This window comes from Biomphalaria glabrata, chromosome 10, assembly GCF_947242115.1.
Source record: "Biomphalaria glabrata chromosome 10, xgBioGlab47.1, whole genome shotgun sequence".
In the NCBI taxonomy this organism is placed as follows: domain Eukaryota; kingdom Metazoa; phylum Mollusca; class Gastropoda; family Planorbidae; genus Biomphalaria; species Biomphalaria glabrata.
This window is the reverse complement of record NC_074720.1, coordinates 14,946,145-14,962,936: the sequence shown is the minus strand read 5'-3', so window position 1 is coordinate 14,962,936 and position 16,792 is coordinate 14,946,145. Positions and strand designations below refer to the sequence as shown.

Genomic DNA, 16,792 nt, shown 5'->3' with positions numbered 1-16,792 from the left:
GTGTATTAGTGGATGGCTACCATATGGCGACGTAGAGTAGGAATGAAGATCTCCACTGTCCGCTGCTCTAAGCCGCCAGCCATTCTATTTGTTGCAGTTGTTGACAGGAAGTGACGTGTTAGTTCATGCCCCCAAAGTGCTTTACGAGACTTTCCCTTTGGCCTCTCTTGAAAATGTAATTTTAGTGCTCGCTTTGTTTGTGTGTTCGCCTACTTTTACTTGCCTCCTATTACTTTAATGCTTGTGCACTATTACATTAGTGCTATCTATTATTATTTTAGTGCTTGTGTACTATTTCTTTAATGCTTGCCTACTATTACTTTAGTGCTTGCCTACTATTACTTTAGTACTACCAACTATTAATTTAGTGCTTGCCTACTATTACTTTATTGCTTGCCTACTATTTATTTTAGTGCTTGCCTACTATTACTTTAGTGCTTACCTACAATTACTCTAGTGCTTGCCCACTATTACATTAGTGCTTGCCTACTTTTACTCTATTGCTTGCCTACTATTACTCTAGTGCTTGCCTACTATTACTCTAGTGCTTACCTACTATTTCTTTAGTGCTTGCCTACTATTACTCTAGTCCTTGCCTACTATTACTCTAGTGCTTGCCTGCTATATATTTTAGTGCTTGCCTACTATTACTCTAGAGCTTGCTTACTATTACTCTAGTGCTTGCCTACTATTTATTTTAGTGCTTACCTACTATTACTCTAGTGCTTGCCTACTATTACATTAGTGCTTGCCTACGTTTATTCCTATGCTTGCCACTTTTTCTTCAGTGCTTGGCTTTTTTGCTTTAATGTTTGTCTGCTTATCTCTAATGTTTTTGTTTAGTTCCACTTTATTCCTTGCCTTGTGGCTCTTGTTAGTAACATACGCCTGGTGTTTAGAATACAATGTTCTGTGATTTCTTACATTAACCTGCAAGATGTCCTCTCTATAGTATGTGCATGCTGATAGTTTTTGGTTTAAAAAAAATTGCTCCACCTATATGGCTATTGATGAGTGGTTCTACTTTCTGGATTGTAACCTAGGCCACTTCTACTTGTCTGTTGGTTTAGATTGATATTGAAAGCGCTGCCAAGCATTGACTAATGAGACAAAATTATCACAGTCTATCATTTTGAAAACAAGTCCCATAACTCGAGCTAGTAGCGAGTCTAAATGATTAAGGGGGAAGTAATTAGCTCTCGTCTGATTTACCACTTTGGTAAAAGATCAATGAAAATCCAGAGTTCAGTGTGTCCCAAGGTTGCTGACGTCAGAGTAATAAAGTTCTCAACTACTTTCTGTATAGATGTGGTTCGTTTCTTAAGGTTAAGTCTCTTATCCACATTTCATTCACATGTGACGATTTTCAGTATTTATACTTTTTAATGAACAGGCTGTTATACAAAAAATGTAGTATTATAAATTGAAGAAGGTACAACGCAGACTCACTAGGACATGACTGCAAACGCTTGATTCAGATTTTTGTAATTAGAGTCATTTTTCTCTGCATCTCTATTAATGAGTTCAATAAGGTATTTCTGTCTCCTAAACATCTTCAACTTTGACCTTCATTGGAATTCTGGCAAGTGGGATGTTAAGTAGATTTGGAAAGTTTGATGAAATTTTGTCCGCAAACATTAGCAAATGTTAATTCACAAAATTATTTCTTTATTTGTCATGTTCAATGTGATTTTCCTCACAGAGAGCAGGTAAGTTTGGCAACATATAAATATTATTTTCCTCCAATTTTGTTTGCCAAATTGAAGTTTCATTTGGAAGGTTTGGATTTGTTTTCAGACGAATGGTAAATTGCAATTGATCCTTGCACTGACGCTTTTCATTGCTTTTGTTATTTTAATTGACATTGTCTTCCATATTAATATTCGACGAAAAATCACAAACTGAGTTCCGAAAACTTTTGGTGACTCATTCTGTACTAAATGTTGAAAACCAGATCAACATACTACCATATTTGGAGCAACAATTGTGCAGACACCACTGACATTTTTCAAAGATATTTTATACTTTACCCAGAAATGAACCAAATTTTTGTTATACATACACACACTGTCATAGTCGTTTTAAGCGGAATGCAAAAGAAAAAACTCATCTTTCAATCTCCAACATTTATTTGCAAAACCATTTCTCTACACTACTGGGTATCCATGACGACAACGTTCGGATGCTAGCTATCAAAATGACATTACAGTTCTTTTGGCTTCATACATTCGACTTAAAGAACTTCGCTACAAATGACGTACTGGAGTTATTCAATTCCTGCTTAAACTAATGGGGCAGGCAGAGTCTTACAAGAGTGTCCAAGAGCTGCGGGGAGATAACTGAAGGGTCACTTGAACTGCATGGAAGCTATGAGGCACTATGTTCAACAACAGAGTTTCCTAACAGAGCACTACGAGAGGCCCACAACAGAGTTACTTAACAGAGCACTACGAGAGGTCCATGCTTTCCTGTCCTGTTATCATTGTAAGTTCTTCCAAGGCCCATGTTGTCCAATACGTTATGCATCTCTACACTAAGTTTACGCATTAAAATTAAAATTTATGGATGCGTTGTTCAACCTTTTGCTTGCATATTACAAATTTAACAAACTTTTGATTTTACAAGTTTTCAGTTAACATGACTTAGTGGCGGACCTTAGAGTTTTATAACTAATCCTCTAAATTTTTCATGAGCTCACCGCAATAATGTTTGGCCTCAATCTTGGCTTGCTGACAAGTTAGCATCTTGAAACCGGTACCGGTCTGTTAACTTGTGGAGGTTTCTCTACTAGTGATTTAGAAAAAGCGGCCATAGTAATACAGTTCCTTTGGACCTTTCAGTCTGTATACAACGGTGATGGACCTTATGACAGAGTGATAGACAGAAAACATTTTTTGCGTTGATTAGACAACATCGTGGTACAGAAAAACCAGTTACAATAGAAATTCAAGCTTGTCGGCTGGTAAACACACCGACAAAAACTTTTATGTTTCTTGGAACCTTTGGGCATCCATAGGAAATAAAGACAGTTCCTTTCCAAAGAATCCCAATATCAAAGACTTCGTTCTACAGCAGAGGACAATGGACGACCTAGTGATCGTCAAGTTTGGACAGTTTCTGAACAATGTTAACTTTAATTGTTGTGTAAACAGGAAGCTTGCGTTTTTGTCTTATGTGTTGTTGTTTTTTTTTGGCAATGTAATCTCTTCTACTGACCTTAAAGTCCACAAATATCGTACTAAATTAGTGTCTTATATTTACTGACATTTGACCTTATAGACGACAGTCCAGAGCTTTACTACACGACCAGGCGTAACGATACGTTATGTATTAATGCGCATTAACTTAAACTGTTAAAAAGGTTTCTGCTGTCACAATAAAAATGTTTCAAATTAATTCTGATTTAGTTGTCTGCGACATCTAGCCTCGAACAACAACAACAATAGTAAATTCCAATAAAAAAACAACCTTTGTATGTGTCAAGTTTTACATCTTAGAATAGGCCCAAAAAAATCCATATTTTCGATGGTCTTATTCGACCCCTGACAATTTGTCAATCGACCCAAAAGGGGGGGGGGGCGTGATCCACAGGCTGAGAACTCCTGGATTAAATGCTACAGAAAACTGCTTGGTACCAGATACAATGAAAAGAAAATAGTTCCCATTGTACTTTTACAAGTCAACACTCTGGCTGCCAAAAGTAGGAAAGCTGAAGGAGCATGAAAAAAAGTCCAAAGGAAATCTAGCCGGACAACGTAACGGACTGGAACGGCCTCCCTCTCTTGATATTTTGCTAAAAACAGCTACTGACCTGGACAAGTGGAGGGACTTGGTCACAGCACCCCTATGTTGAAAGTCAAGGGACAGAGAATGATGATAGCTATAGTGGAAGTAATAATGAGAGCTGAAGGTTAGCATAAAATACACAATACACATACATCAAGACACACAAACACAATTGTCATTTCCTGTCATTTCGGACTAATCTTCTTTCTGGTGTGTGTGTGTGGGGGGGGGGGAAATATAAGAATGCTAACAATACCGTCATACAAAGTTCTCCTAACAGCCTCTCACTACAATGTATCTATTTGAACGTTATTAGTGTGTAGGCGTACATTTGGTAAGGGAATGTTTTTCTTACATTTGTGTTTGTTCGTCGAGCATTATAGAATGTGGTAAGGTCAAGGCCATAACAAACTTCCTTCTTCTGACCCTTACTAATGATCTATTATGAAACATTAATGAGAGCATTTTTAAAGTTATGTAATTGTTTAGTTCTTATCCATGCTAGTGCGTGTGTGTGTTTTCATGCGTGTAGTTTGACATATGTGTGTACTTGGAGTGCGTGTGTGTGTGTGTGTGTCCTATTTTAGCATGTGTGTGTACGTATTTGTTTCTGTGTGCGTTGGTTATTGTATGGTGAGTAGAGACAGAACAAGCATCAATAATCTTTCCTAATTCTTATTTGAAACAAAGTTCTTCACTTTTGGCGCACCACACCACACACACACACACACTCAATTACTCTTGTGTAGTGCCCCAACGATGCAACAGACTAATGGATAGGTGAAGGTGATTCGCTTTTAAAACAATTATTTGTTTGATAAAAACATTTTTCTAGGCATATAAATATTGCATCATTTACTCTTGTAGGTCTATATACTGCACTTGTTGCATTTTCTCCACATGTCTGTTGTATAGGTGTATGGCTGTCTGGTAGTGTGCTATGCGCTTTGGACTGTTGATGTCGATGGTTCTAGGTATTAACCCTTCCTGCTGCCATCCCCTGTCGTGCTGTGGGAAATTTAGTCTAGGACAGTGGTTCTCAACCTTTTATGCTCGGCGACCCTTTTTACAATCCCCCACTCTGCCGCGACCCCTCCCCCCCCACACACACACACAGCAAAAGAAGAATAGACAATAACAATCCATATTTTCGATGGTATTAGGCGACCCCTGGCAAATCATCAATCCACCCCCATAGGGGTCGCGACCCACAGGCTGAGACCCCCTGGTCTAGGATGAAATTATCTTTAAAATCTGAAGGAACATTCAAAACATGTAAAACAAAACATTTTTAAAAGCATAGATTGTTACCTAAAACGCAAATTTTGTAAATAATTTTTTATAATAATCGTGTGTCAGTCTTTCGTATTCCACAAGTCCTCTCGGGGCGGGGCGCGCTACTCACTATTCCTTTTTTTTTTTTACTTTTTTCTTAAAAAGTCTTTTACGGCCCCCCAGTGACTCTTCTCTCACGCCCCCTGTGATCAGTCTCTCTGTACACCCTCCCTGTTGTCTACTCTTGTCTTCATGCTCACTCAGGCACGTGAAAGACGGAGTAATGTCTTGTCTGAGTGCCTACTGCTGGCTTTTCTCCTCTGCGAGTTGGAGGGGTGTCTAAGGGCACTTCCGGAAAATGGAAAATCCTACACACGATGGGAGAGACGCATAAAAAAAAAGGAGAGAAAGAAAGAAGGAAATAAAAAATGAGAAGAAAAGGGAAGAGATTAGGATGAGGAAATAAAGAGAAATGGTTCAAAGCTAGGTGCATATAATGGTTTGGTAAATGTGTGTGTGTGTGGACATGAGGTCTGTGTGGTGAACAGAATACTTGAACATGATTGTGCTAATGGTTAAAAGATTCGGGGGGAGAGGTTGCTTGGCCAAAATGAGATTTTCCCCATAGAAATTGAATTCGGACTTTTAATGCTTTAACACACTCACACACACACACGCACACACAGAGTAAATGTTTTCATATGAAAGTATGCGTATATCTTGCAACATAGACTTTGATAGAGTCATCTCTTGAACTGCTTGTTTGTGTTCCATCTTGACTCTAATTAGGCCAATATAATTCCTATGGGAATTGGTATTTCTAATAGGGTCAGTGCTTGTAGTGATGGAAGTTTCTGTCTTACGGTGAAACGGTTTACTATTAAGTCTTAAGCATTCGATTCAAATAGGAGTATTCTATTGATAAGTCATTTCGTTCATCTGTGCCTAATGTAAGGGAAATAACCGTAAAATTTATAATTCTTAAACCATTACAATTTAGGGTGTCACCTTCACGAATGTTTCTGGTTTTCTCAATAAAATTACTTTTATATGCTTAAACAATTATCCCCCATGGTCTTTGTTTAATTCTTGGTTCAATGTTGTTTTCATTTTTTCCTGAAATGTAAGTATTTAAACTACATATTTTGACCAATGTTTGTGTTTTTAATTCTTTACGTTTCACATTTCTTCTACCACTCGCCCTAGTCACTCCACCATCCCATCGCCATCGATAACCGGATCTAGTGGTTTAAGTCATATCATTTAACCGTTTGCTATGTATTCATTTATAGAAGAGTTTTTCACTCTGATACAAAATGCATTTTAAAACAAGCTCAACCTCAAGTGTGTTTCACGTTACATCGAAACGCTACTTAGAATTAGTAAAAGTACCATCACTTCACTAGTTGCTCAATTGTAAGAAGTGGTCAAGCACAGCGACATCTAATACTTGTGTTTCCTTCGAGCATTCCTAATGAGCGTGTGCCTGCGTGAATGTCACTGTACAATAATTCTTCAGGTTTTATACTCGAGATGCGTGGCATATTGAAATGGCCTGAACCTGGGCTACTGTTGGTGCTTATAACTACAAAAAGTTATTCTGCAACATTGGTATTGAGAAGTAGGCTAAGTTTCACAAGACAACGTTAACGTTAAGTCTCAAATCTAGTTGTGTTTTCTTCAAGAAAGTTTTTTTTTTTAATTCTTTTTAGAGAGTGAACTTATCCATTACTTTGTGCTGCACAGATTGGGCCCAAAATCTGGACATATTTTCTGAAGTCGTCATTGGGATTTTAAAAAAAAACGAGAATCTGAAACCGGAAGCTACGTCATCAGACCTCAGTTTGGAAATGTTTGAGTTTGACCAGCTGATAAGAACTGACACCAGCCAAACGGAAGTGGATCCATCATAAACTCATTTCGGATTCGACTCACAAGATTAATAATTAGAAAAGTTCTTTCAAATGTTCCTTTAGGTCTGTCCAATCATAGAAACTCTTCAGCTAATTGAGCTCCATTGATTTTGTCTAAGTGATCACCATTAGACAGTCCTACAGGTTGTCCTTTGAACTTCTTATGGAGTTTTACATTCTTTGCCTTGAACTTAAAATGATTTATTCTGTTGTTTTGAGATGACTGGACAGTTTCTTTGTCCTACTTTTCAAGTCTACCTTTGTAGGGTGTCTATAGTTGTCAACTGCGACATATTATGACCCTTGACCATACGTAAGAGTTTTTGTTTTACCCAAGGTCTAAAAATGAGTTGTCTCTTCACAGGCCCCTCTATTCAGAGGTCCGCCATCAACTAGATGATAATTATTTCACATCGGTTAGTGTTGGCTATGATTCATTGAGCCACACGTACTAGACGAGGTCTTAGTTAGGCTCTATGAAAGATTACTACGTATTCCTACAATGTACCATCACTAACCAAGAGAGGGCCGCCGTAATAGAATGCAACCTTCGCGAGGAACGTCGTGGCAGATTGGATGGTTTATGAGGACCTTTCTTACATCCTCTTTACGAGCACTGCCTAATGTGGAGCCCATTGGAGGAAATGTTTCTTTTCCATGGGATCCTATCCGTCTCCTCTGACTTTTCCATCATTGGCCACACTGTATGCCGGGAAGAAATACCCTTGTGTCAAATCTTCCAGAGTTGTCTTTTAATTCTGCGATTTTTCATTTTTATATAGATCCAGTGTGATACCTAGATTATTTAACATCTACATTTATCTTGATTTCTTTATTAGCTTTTGACGTCTGTTTCTTTATTTATTTTTTGAAGTCCTTGTTCGGATTCTGATCTCAAAAAACGATTTAACCCACGACGACTTCCAGGCTTTAGTTCGCTTCCTTTTAGAATCATCTGTTTCTTATTCATTGACCAATCAAATTAAGCGAAACGTTTTGTATTGTTGGGCCAGTACGTCTTAATTCAATTTTCTCTTGTAAAAAAAAGTTCCTTCAGATTTGAAGATAATTAAGTTCCTAGTCCAAACCTCCGACAGGACGACGTGGGATAGCAGCAGACAGGGTTTGAACCCGGGACCATCAATATGTCCGTACGACCAGGCAGCCATCTTTCCTTTATAGTCCTACATGAGCTATGTGTTTGACTGCGTGAGTCTGTGTGTTATTGATTTCAATGTTTGTCCATGTTAGTGTCCCTCTCGCTCAGTATATTTCGTTATATTTTTAATTATTTCTGCTTTTTAGAAGTACACTCACTTCCGGGCCCCTATCGACATGTTTATTTTCACTACTGAACTCTTTTTAAAATGTTTCTCTCTATTTTCTTTTTCTTTCTTTCTTTCTTTCTTTCTATCCCTCTCTCTCTCTCTCTCTCTCTCTCACTCTCTCTTCAAAAAACCTCTGACAGGCCTGGGGCAATCAACACTATCCCGCGTGAGCCTAACCCGTGGGGGATCTCGTCCTTGGCCCTAATGACTCCAGCCAAGTTAGTATCACTTACTATCACATCTCCAGGATAACCCCAGGCATCAATTAAACAACTTTTTTTTGCCTTAGTAGTGACTAGACTGACATACAACCAATACTGTTTGTGTTTGTCCCAAGTCAACTCAAAATATAGCTATTTAAAAAAAAAATATTCATAAAAATAGAAAATGTTATAGGATTAAATTACTTCTTATTTGTAGAAACACCCGATAATGGAAACCAATGGTTGTAATGTTATATCTAAGCTAAATTTATTTGTTTCCTTTTCTCCAATATTCTAGTCATTTGGTTTGGGGAAATACCTTTAAATAAACTGTTTTATTTTGCACCATTTTGGTTAGAAACAGCAGTTAAGGCAAGGGGGCCCACACTATAGTAGCTCCAGCGATTCACTGTATATTATTTAAACTATTTTATAAGCACTACGATAATCGAGAAAAAAGTCTTTAAATTCTGTTTTGTCGCCTTTTTTTCATTTTGTATAAGCTCCTAAATAGATTTGAGCAGAGTTGTTGTCCTTTCTTAATGTCAAGGACGAAGGCCTAGCTTTCTGCTGCGGGGCAGACGACTATTTGGTTTAGGTCGTCCTAGTAATTAGTGCTCATAGGTTTTTAACGTCTCTGGTAACTTTCGTTTTTAGAAAATCTTTTAATGTTTGCACTCCTGTTGATATTATTTTTTAAAACAGGGCCTAATCGAAACTCAAATGTGTTTTCTGCCTACAGAATAATGCTATAAGGACCTTTATGTTTTTAAATCATCTGGTAAATTAGTTTTATATCGACTGTGGTGGCTGAGTGCTAAACCGATTGACTTCTTAGAGGTCTCGAGATCAAATTCTGGTGTAAAATGTTATCCTAGATATCTTATGAAGTCTCTGAGTCCCCTAAATAGGTAGCTGACATAGGTCTGGGGAGGCGATTGGTTGTTGTGCTAGCAACATGACACCCTCGTAAGCTGTCCGCCATAGAAAAAGATAACTTCACTTAATTTGCCCTCATAGATCACAAGGCCCTTAAAGAGCTAGGCCTACCATTCCATTTGTTTACTTTTAAACTCGTTTAATATAAAGATATAAAGATCTGACCAATTTCAATGTAATCTCTAATTAGAGAACAATCCTTTAAAAGAAAGAGAAGTTCACTAATAGGATTCACAAATGAAATTATTTAGACTACGCTTCAAATATGCATTATACACTTTGTAAGAAGTGTGTCTTTATTCGGCAAGACATTGTTTCTCTCCTCCACTCTGGCAATAAAATCTTAATGACCTCATTTGGTGGCAGAGATTCAATGTCCATCATTCATTTCTGGAAGAGTCGTCTCAAACAAATGTTTTTGATAATGTTTAATATCTGTCATAGTGACAGCATTCCATGAGCTATCCCCGTGGAAATACTCTTTAAGTCACAAAAAGTATTTGGAGTATTTGGTTGCAAAAATTTTTTAAAGTAAAGAAATTTGTTGATTGATAAAAAAATAATAATAATAATATTAAAAAAGAAACAATCTTGTACTTGACATGAACGTATTGATGACCGAACGACCAATAGGAGCCACATCTGACACCACAGAGCACGCCTTATTCACACTACCAGAGGCGTATCTTATAAATGTACGAATATTCAGCAGTTATCGTGACAGTCAAAGTAAAAGTTAAAAAATATCATGCTTTTTGTATGTCCTCAGTGTGACATGGCGGTGGCTACCAAGGCTTTCTTCGACATGATGGCCGACAATGGTACCACGACCGCCATGTTGTTCGGTGACGCCTGCTACAATGTGACTGGGCCCATGGTGCAGATTGCCCACCAATGGGGCATGTTTCAGGTAAAGTTCAGAAAGTTTCTTGATATTTTCTGTACGATATATTTATGATGTATTCACTAGTAATTAATGTTTTCTTGTTTCTATGTTCCAATTTGTGTTTGTTACTTACCGGTACAATGGTGTAAAGTGAGGGAAAATCTCATTGTACTTTCAGACATTAAATATTATAAACCAATATCCAAATTGTGTGCCTCTGATTTTTTATATTACAAAGAATCAAGAGAACTTTTCTATTCCAAATAATAGAATTGAATATTCGAAGCCGAAATTACAAAACGAGAGAGCACACTCTGTACTTGATGTAATAACACACTATTCAAAATCAAAAATAAATTTAGTGAAGTAAACTTCACATGAAGCTTAAAACTTAGAGACCCAGTGAACTGATTATGCTTCCTGAAACTAGCTCGTCTTCTCTATTTCTAGTTTTCCAAACCCAGTTAAAACATGACAGGAGCAGAATGTTCTGTTAGCAGAAACGAATTTAATTTTTCAATTTTAAAAAATTAATCTGCCTTACATTATTTTACCCTTCTGTGTAAAAACTTCAAGATATCAGAAGCCAATGTTTCTAAAGAAATCTCCAGTTTACACAGTTCACTTTGACGCACACACCACGTGACAGTTTCTGTTAGTGCTTGTACATGGTTATTGTTATCGTTCATTGGATAAGTTCACACTATACGTTACGAATTTATATTTTAATTTATTTTTTTTTATCCTACAAAGAAAAAACACTCCGAAATAAAAATTCGCAGAGATTAGGCCCTTAAATAGAAATACCGATTTATTAACTAGTTTATCAAAGATTAATCTCACTAGTTAAATTATATATAAATATATGTATATATATATATATATTGAAGCCAAAGTAGTATTACTAATTGAATGAACCGACTTTCTTAATTTTATTATTTAATCAATTATCTCCCCTATAATAAGGTTGACAACCTCTAGTAGTTAGGAGATATAACTCTTGCCATGATCTGTGATGGCTATTTTAAATGTGATATGTCTTGCCGCAACCAACTGAAGAGAAACTTTTGAAATTTCAGATCATTAAAATAAATTTATGTTCAATTTTTTATTTTGTTAATACTCTTTTTTTAATTCATATTATTTTTTAAGCACTTTTTCTTTATTTCCTCAATTTATCGTTATCCTAGTAATTCCTGCTAGAGGCAAAAGTTTAATTCTTCCAGGAAGTACCGAGTCACCGAGCTTTGTGCCAAGGTTTTATAGAGATCGTCAGCAAAAATCTTCCCCCGAAGCCACTGAGATTACCTCCCTTCTATATCTCCTGATCACAAAGTTGGAAAGAATTATTTCCATAAAGCAGAGTATTTGTTTTAATGTGTTGCAATAACTTGATTAATCAAAATTAATCACGGATGTCCTCTCTGTCCTGTTACAGCTGTCCTACGCGGACACGAACCCGATGCTATCTGACAGAGACGAGTTTCCCAACTTTTACCGGACGGCGCCAAGTGACAGTGACTTTAACCCTGCCCGCCTCGCCCTCCTACGTCATTTTAACTGGACCACTGTGGGGACTCTCTTCCAGGACGCTAAACTTGGAGAAGCACGACACGGCTATGTAAGTATTGACCTTCTTTCTGACTTTTGTTGGTTGAAAGATTTGAACGCCGAAACCTGATATGGTTTATGCCAATATTCTTCGTTCATATAGTTTAAAAGGTCACCTGCTCTAAGATTTTCTGGATTGTTCTAAACCAACTGATTCTCGGTGACATTTTATCATTTCAACCTGCGCTGCGCTGGTTGCGCTGGAACCACATTGATATCCTTGTAACCAAATCTTAGTGACATTCACCCAGGCACCAATTCGAGTACATTGAATTGGAAAGCTATTCCGTTTAAAGCAGAAATTAATGTCTACAACAGAAGAAGCAAAAGAATTTCAATCTATGACATAACACTTTTGGGCAATTGTCTTGCTGGAATATAGAAGAGTTGACACGCATTGAGATGGGGTTCAAATCACAGGTTCATTCTTGTCGATTTAGTAGGCAGCAATAAAGTTCCATTTAGTGACCTTGACATTGTTCAGTTTATCGTGAAACAATGCACAAGTACATCTTTAGAGACCAGCTAAATCTTTCTTTCTTCACCTATAAATTATCAATACATCAGTATTTAAATAGTACATTCCCTACCTACAATATTTTATTGTTAAATATGCATTTTTAACTAATTAAATATCATCTGTTGATGGTTGTAGGTTCACATTGATTGGGGGTGTTGATGAGAAAACTCTTTACTTGAAATGATATTACACGAGTTCCCTTAAGTATAACACACCAACGTAACAAATAGTATAAAATAAGTTAATCCTGCCTTTTAAAACACAAAACTTTATCACAGAAAGAAGGGCCCAGCCCACGTTGTCTATTCACTACAAGAGGTCTCTCTTCGTTCATTAATTTGTCTCTAAACTATTTCCGTTCTAAGTTTTTAACTGTACTGTGAAGTCACTAAGGAAATACCCAATTAAACGCAACTTCTACATGTCTAACTATTGAGTGCACACCCTAAGGTTATCAAGATTCTGGCTTCTCCGACTTCTTGAGCCTGTAGAGATGCGTCCAGTTAGGAATTATGAACTGAATCACCAGTATCTGAAAAAAACAAAACTTCAATTAAAAACACTACCGTTCAGCTTTAAAAAAAAATCAATGTACATTAATATCATTGAGGCCATTGAGCTGGCCACATAATAGTACACTAAGCAGTCTAATGTACATCAAAATACTAATCTTTTTCGGATCAACATTCTAAATCAGCTGCTGCTGGTACTTTTGTTTACCAAAGTAAATGTATTTCATTCCAGGCCTCCAACAGGTTTGACAGTCTGGTAGAGAAGCACAAGATTAACATTTCACTAGTGGAAAGTTTTGCTGATGACCCGACCACTGCTATCAAGAATCTTAAGGCTAGTATCCAACTGGGCACTTTGTGTTAACTGCATTCATATAGGTTTTACTTGTAGTGAAAACAAATAAATATGAAGGTAAGAAATATAATGGAAAGAGAGAGAGAGAGAGAGAGAGGGGGAGGAAGAGAGAGAGGGAGAGGGAGGGACAGAGAGAGAAGGATGGAGAAAGAGGAAGGGAGGTAGAGTGAGGGGGAGAGGGAGGGAGGAGAGAGAAGGAGGTAGGGATGGAGAGGGAGGGAGGTAGGGATGGAGAGGGAGGGAGGAAGGGATGGAGAGGGGGGAGAGAGGGAGAGAGAGGGGGGAGAAAGTTGAGAGAGTGGAGGGAGGCAGAGGGAGGGAGCGAGTTGAGAGACAGGGAGGGAGGAAGAAAGAAAGGGAGAGAGAGGGAGAGGGAGAGAGAGAGTTTTAAAAACAGAAAGAGAAGGGCGGGAGAACAGACGTAGGTAAAGAAGATGAAGCGAAATAGTGAGAAAGAGGGACAGAGAGTGGAAAAAAGAGGGATAGAAAGTGAAACAGATAGGGAGAGGGGATAACCAACAAAGATCAAGACAGTAAACATACAGAACAGATTTAGAAAGGTGAACAAGTCAGATGATTACACTAGAGAAAGAATCAAGCTAGATGATTACATCTATAGAGTTCAAAGAGTTTCTCAGCCAGATGTTCAATCAGGTGAAACTCTATCATCTTAATATCTCCACAGGACCAGGACGTCCGAATCATTGTTGGAAACTTTGACCAGAATGCAGCCAGGAAAGTTTTCTGCAGCGTGAGTCAACATGTATACGCAATGGCTATTTGACATTACATACAAGAGACAGTGGCTATTTTAGACTAGACAATGTCTATTTTATAGCAAATATATGGCACAGGGGCTATTTAAGACTAGATACTCGACACAACGGCTAATTAAGTTTATAGCTTATAAATCTAGACCTATATTTTTTATATATATCTAAATCTAATTTAGATTATATCTAGATCTAAATTTAAATATAGAATACAGATTCAGATCTACATCTAGATCCAAGTCTATGCCAAGTGACCATATCAGGTTTAGGTCTAAACTTAGAGTAAAAAATATTATTCATTTAGAAAATGGCCCCCTATAGTACTATAGATTTATCCAAATCTAGATCTGTATCTAGAGCTGATTGATTAGATTTAAATAGGTTTATCGCGTCTCTAACACTTTGATTTAGATCTAGATGTTATAATCAGAAAGTAGTTATAGAATGGTTACGTTATATTTCTATCTAGATCTGGATTTCATTTATGATTTCGATCAACTGCGCCATGAAGAAATAACTCCTTGTAGTAACTATGTTATGGACTTAGAACAACGAATGTTTGATCCCAGAATCTTAAAAAAAAACACATTTCTATGTGTATTTTACTATTTAATGTAATAAATAAATGAAAAAAAAATAAATTTAATGAGCCAATATAATACTATTTTTCTATTTTGACCTTAGGTGCTAACTTTTTTTTTTGTTTATAAATGCGCAAATCCATCAATGAAGCCAAAGATATCAAATAAAAAGTCTGTGATCTTTTAAAAAGACTTACCTCCAATGAAGTTTTGTATAAAAATTTGGTGTTTGTGTGTGTGTTTTCCAAACTGCTTGCAGATTTAACTTCAAAAATTGAACGGTTCCCCTTTAGAAAACAAACAAAAGAAATTGGTCATTACATCAGAACTTTGATATTGGATTTTCAATAACATTTCTAGTTTCTGCGATCTAAACAGGACGGACAAACGGACAGACAACACAAAACAAATAGCGGCTTATCCCTTTCGGAGCCCGCTTTAAATTTGAATTAATTTAAGTTGACCTGACGAAATTCCAAAATCTGTCCGAATATACATATAATTGTTTATTTATTTTACTAGTCTTTTTTGTTTCCTAAATGATTGGGTTTGAACTCACGCCGCTCACAGTGCTGTCTCTATTTCCCTCCTTCAAGACAGGCTCATCAACAGTCAATGTACGGACCTAAGCACCAGTGGATCATCCTGGGCACGTACGAGCAGGACTGGTGGAAGGTGAAGGACGACTCCGTGCCCTGCACTCCGACCGAACTGAATGAGACCCTCCACGGGCACCTCGCCACGGACGTCCTCCCGCTCAGCACGAGCCATGACGTCACGGAATCTGGACGGGTAAGAATAACGGCGCAACTCTTGCTAATTAAAATTTATATGTCGTCTGCAAACCGAACAAAGGTCAAGAGCACAGCTTTTATTTTTATCCCTTCCTTAATAATGGATTAATTGATTACATACTTATCATTACTGTCATATGTACAACCTATGGTACTAAGGGCAACTAACAAATATATTGTTATTATTAATATTGTATGTCAGTAATCTCCCTTTTGCATATGACCGCCCCCATGCAAAAATTAAACAAGATCTTTCCTTTATAAATATGTATCTATAACAATAATAACAATAATAATAATAATAAGGCTTGTCTTCGAGTCCCAAGATTAGTGAGGAATGAAGTATTTCCTGTGGTTGCGCAGGCCCAACTGTGACCTACATATTTTGCCATAACCATTGTTCGCAGATGGTCGATTTAGATTTTCTTTTCACCGTCTGTGTCTGTCTTCGGCAGCGGATTTTCTTTTGGTCCAAAATGTGTATCCCGCGGCCTTTGTGAGTGACCTCCAGCTGTCTCGTTCTGAGGCCGTATGCAACTAGGTGCTCTCTTCAATGTCAGCTAAGGTAAGCTGGCGCCTAAGGTGGTCTTTAAAGCGTTTCCGTGGGTCGCCTCTGTTAAATGCGTATCTATGGAATGAATTTAGTAACAGTTGTCTTCGAGTTAGTAGTATGTATTTAATGAACATGTATATTCGTTGATACAAATTTGATTATCTATATTACATATGTTGCACTTTGAAATAATGGGGTCATAGGTCAACCGTATAAAAGAAAGTTTGTAGTTGAAATGATAATAAAGTACTCAAGGGAGGTAATCGAACATTCACTATGCTTCGATGAAATTTGTCTATATTATCAGCATTTAAACTATAAAAAAATTTATATATAATAAATCATTAAATCTAACAAAGTCACGATTTACATGCTGCCTGATCGCGTGGTATACGATCAGGGCTGTCGTCTCGATGATCCCAGGTTTGAACCCTTTCGCTACCATTTTCCGAAGTCCTACAAGAGGTTTGGATTAGACGTAGATATTTTTCAACCTACTGGAGTGTATAAACCTAATTAAATACTTTTCTGTGTGTGTGTATGTGTGTGTCTGTACATAAATTGATTCGTAATAATTTTAATGTAATGTTTGTGTAGAAAAAAAAAAGACTTCCAAATAACAAAATGTATGTGTGTGTTTGTGTGTGTGTGTAAAAAACAAACAACTGATGTAAGAACAAAAAGTGGGATTATGAAAAGTAGAGAAACAAAATGTTCCAATCTTGTTTACTCGTAGCCCGGGGCTCTTCATATCACGTTCAAT

General features: G+C 37.2%; 1 protein-coding gene across 4 annotated transcripts in view; it reads left to right on the top strand.

The window, feature by feature from the left end:
- Positions 1–16,792, top strand: part of LOC106066546 (gamma-aminobutyric acid type B receptor subunit 2-like) — a 335,198-nt gene that overhangs the window by 284,392 nt on the left and 34,014 nt on the right. For all 4 annotated transcript variants that reach the window (XM_056043851.1, XM_056043852.1, XM_056043853.1 and 1 more), the window contains 5 exons: positions 10,214–10,354; positions 11,769–11,951; positions 13,206–13,307; positions 14,014–14,079; positions 15,283–15,474. In XM_056043851.1, the coding sequence (XP_055899826.1) occupies positions 10,214–10,354; positions 11,769–11,951; positions 13,206–13,307; positions 14,014–14,079; positions 15,283–15,474 (684 nt within the window). The remainder of the gene's footprint in view (positions 1–10,213; positions 10,355–11,768; positions 11,952–13,205; positions 13,308–14,013; positions 14,080–15,282; positions 15,475–16,792) is intronic.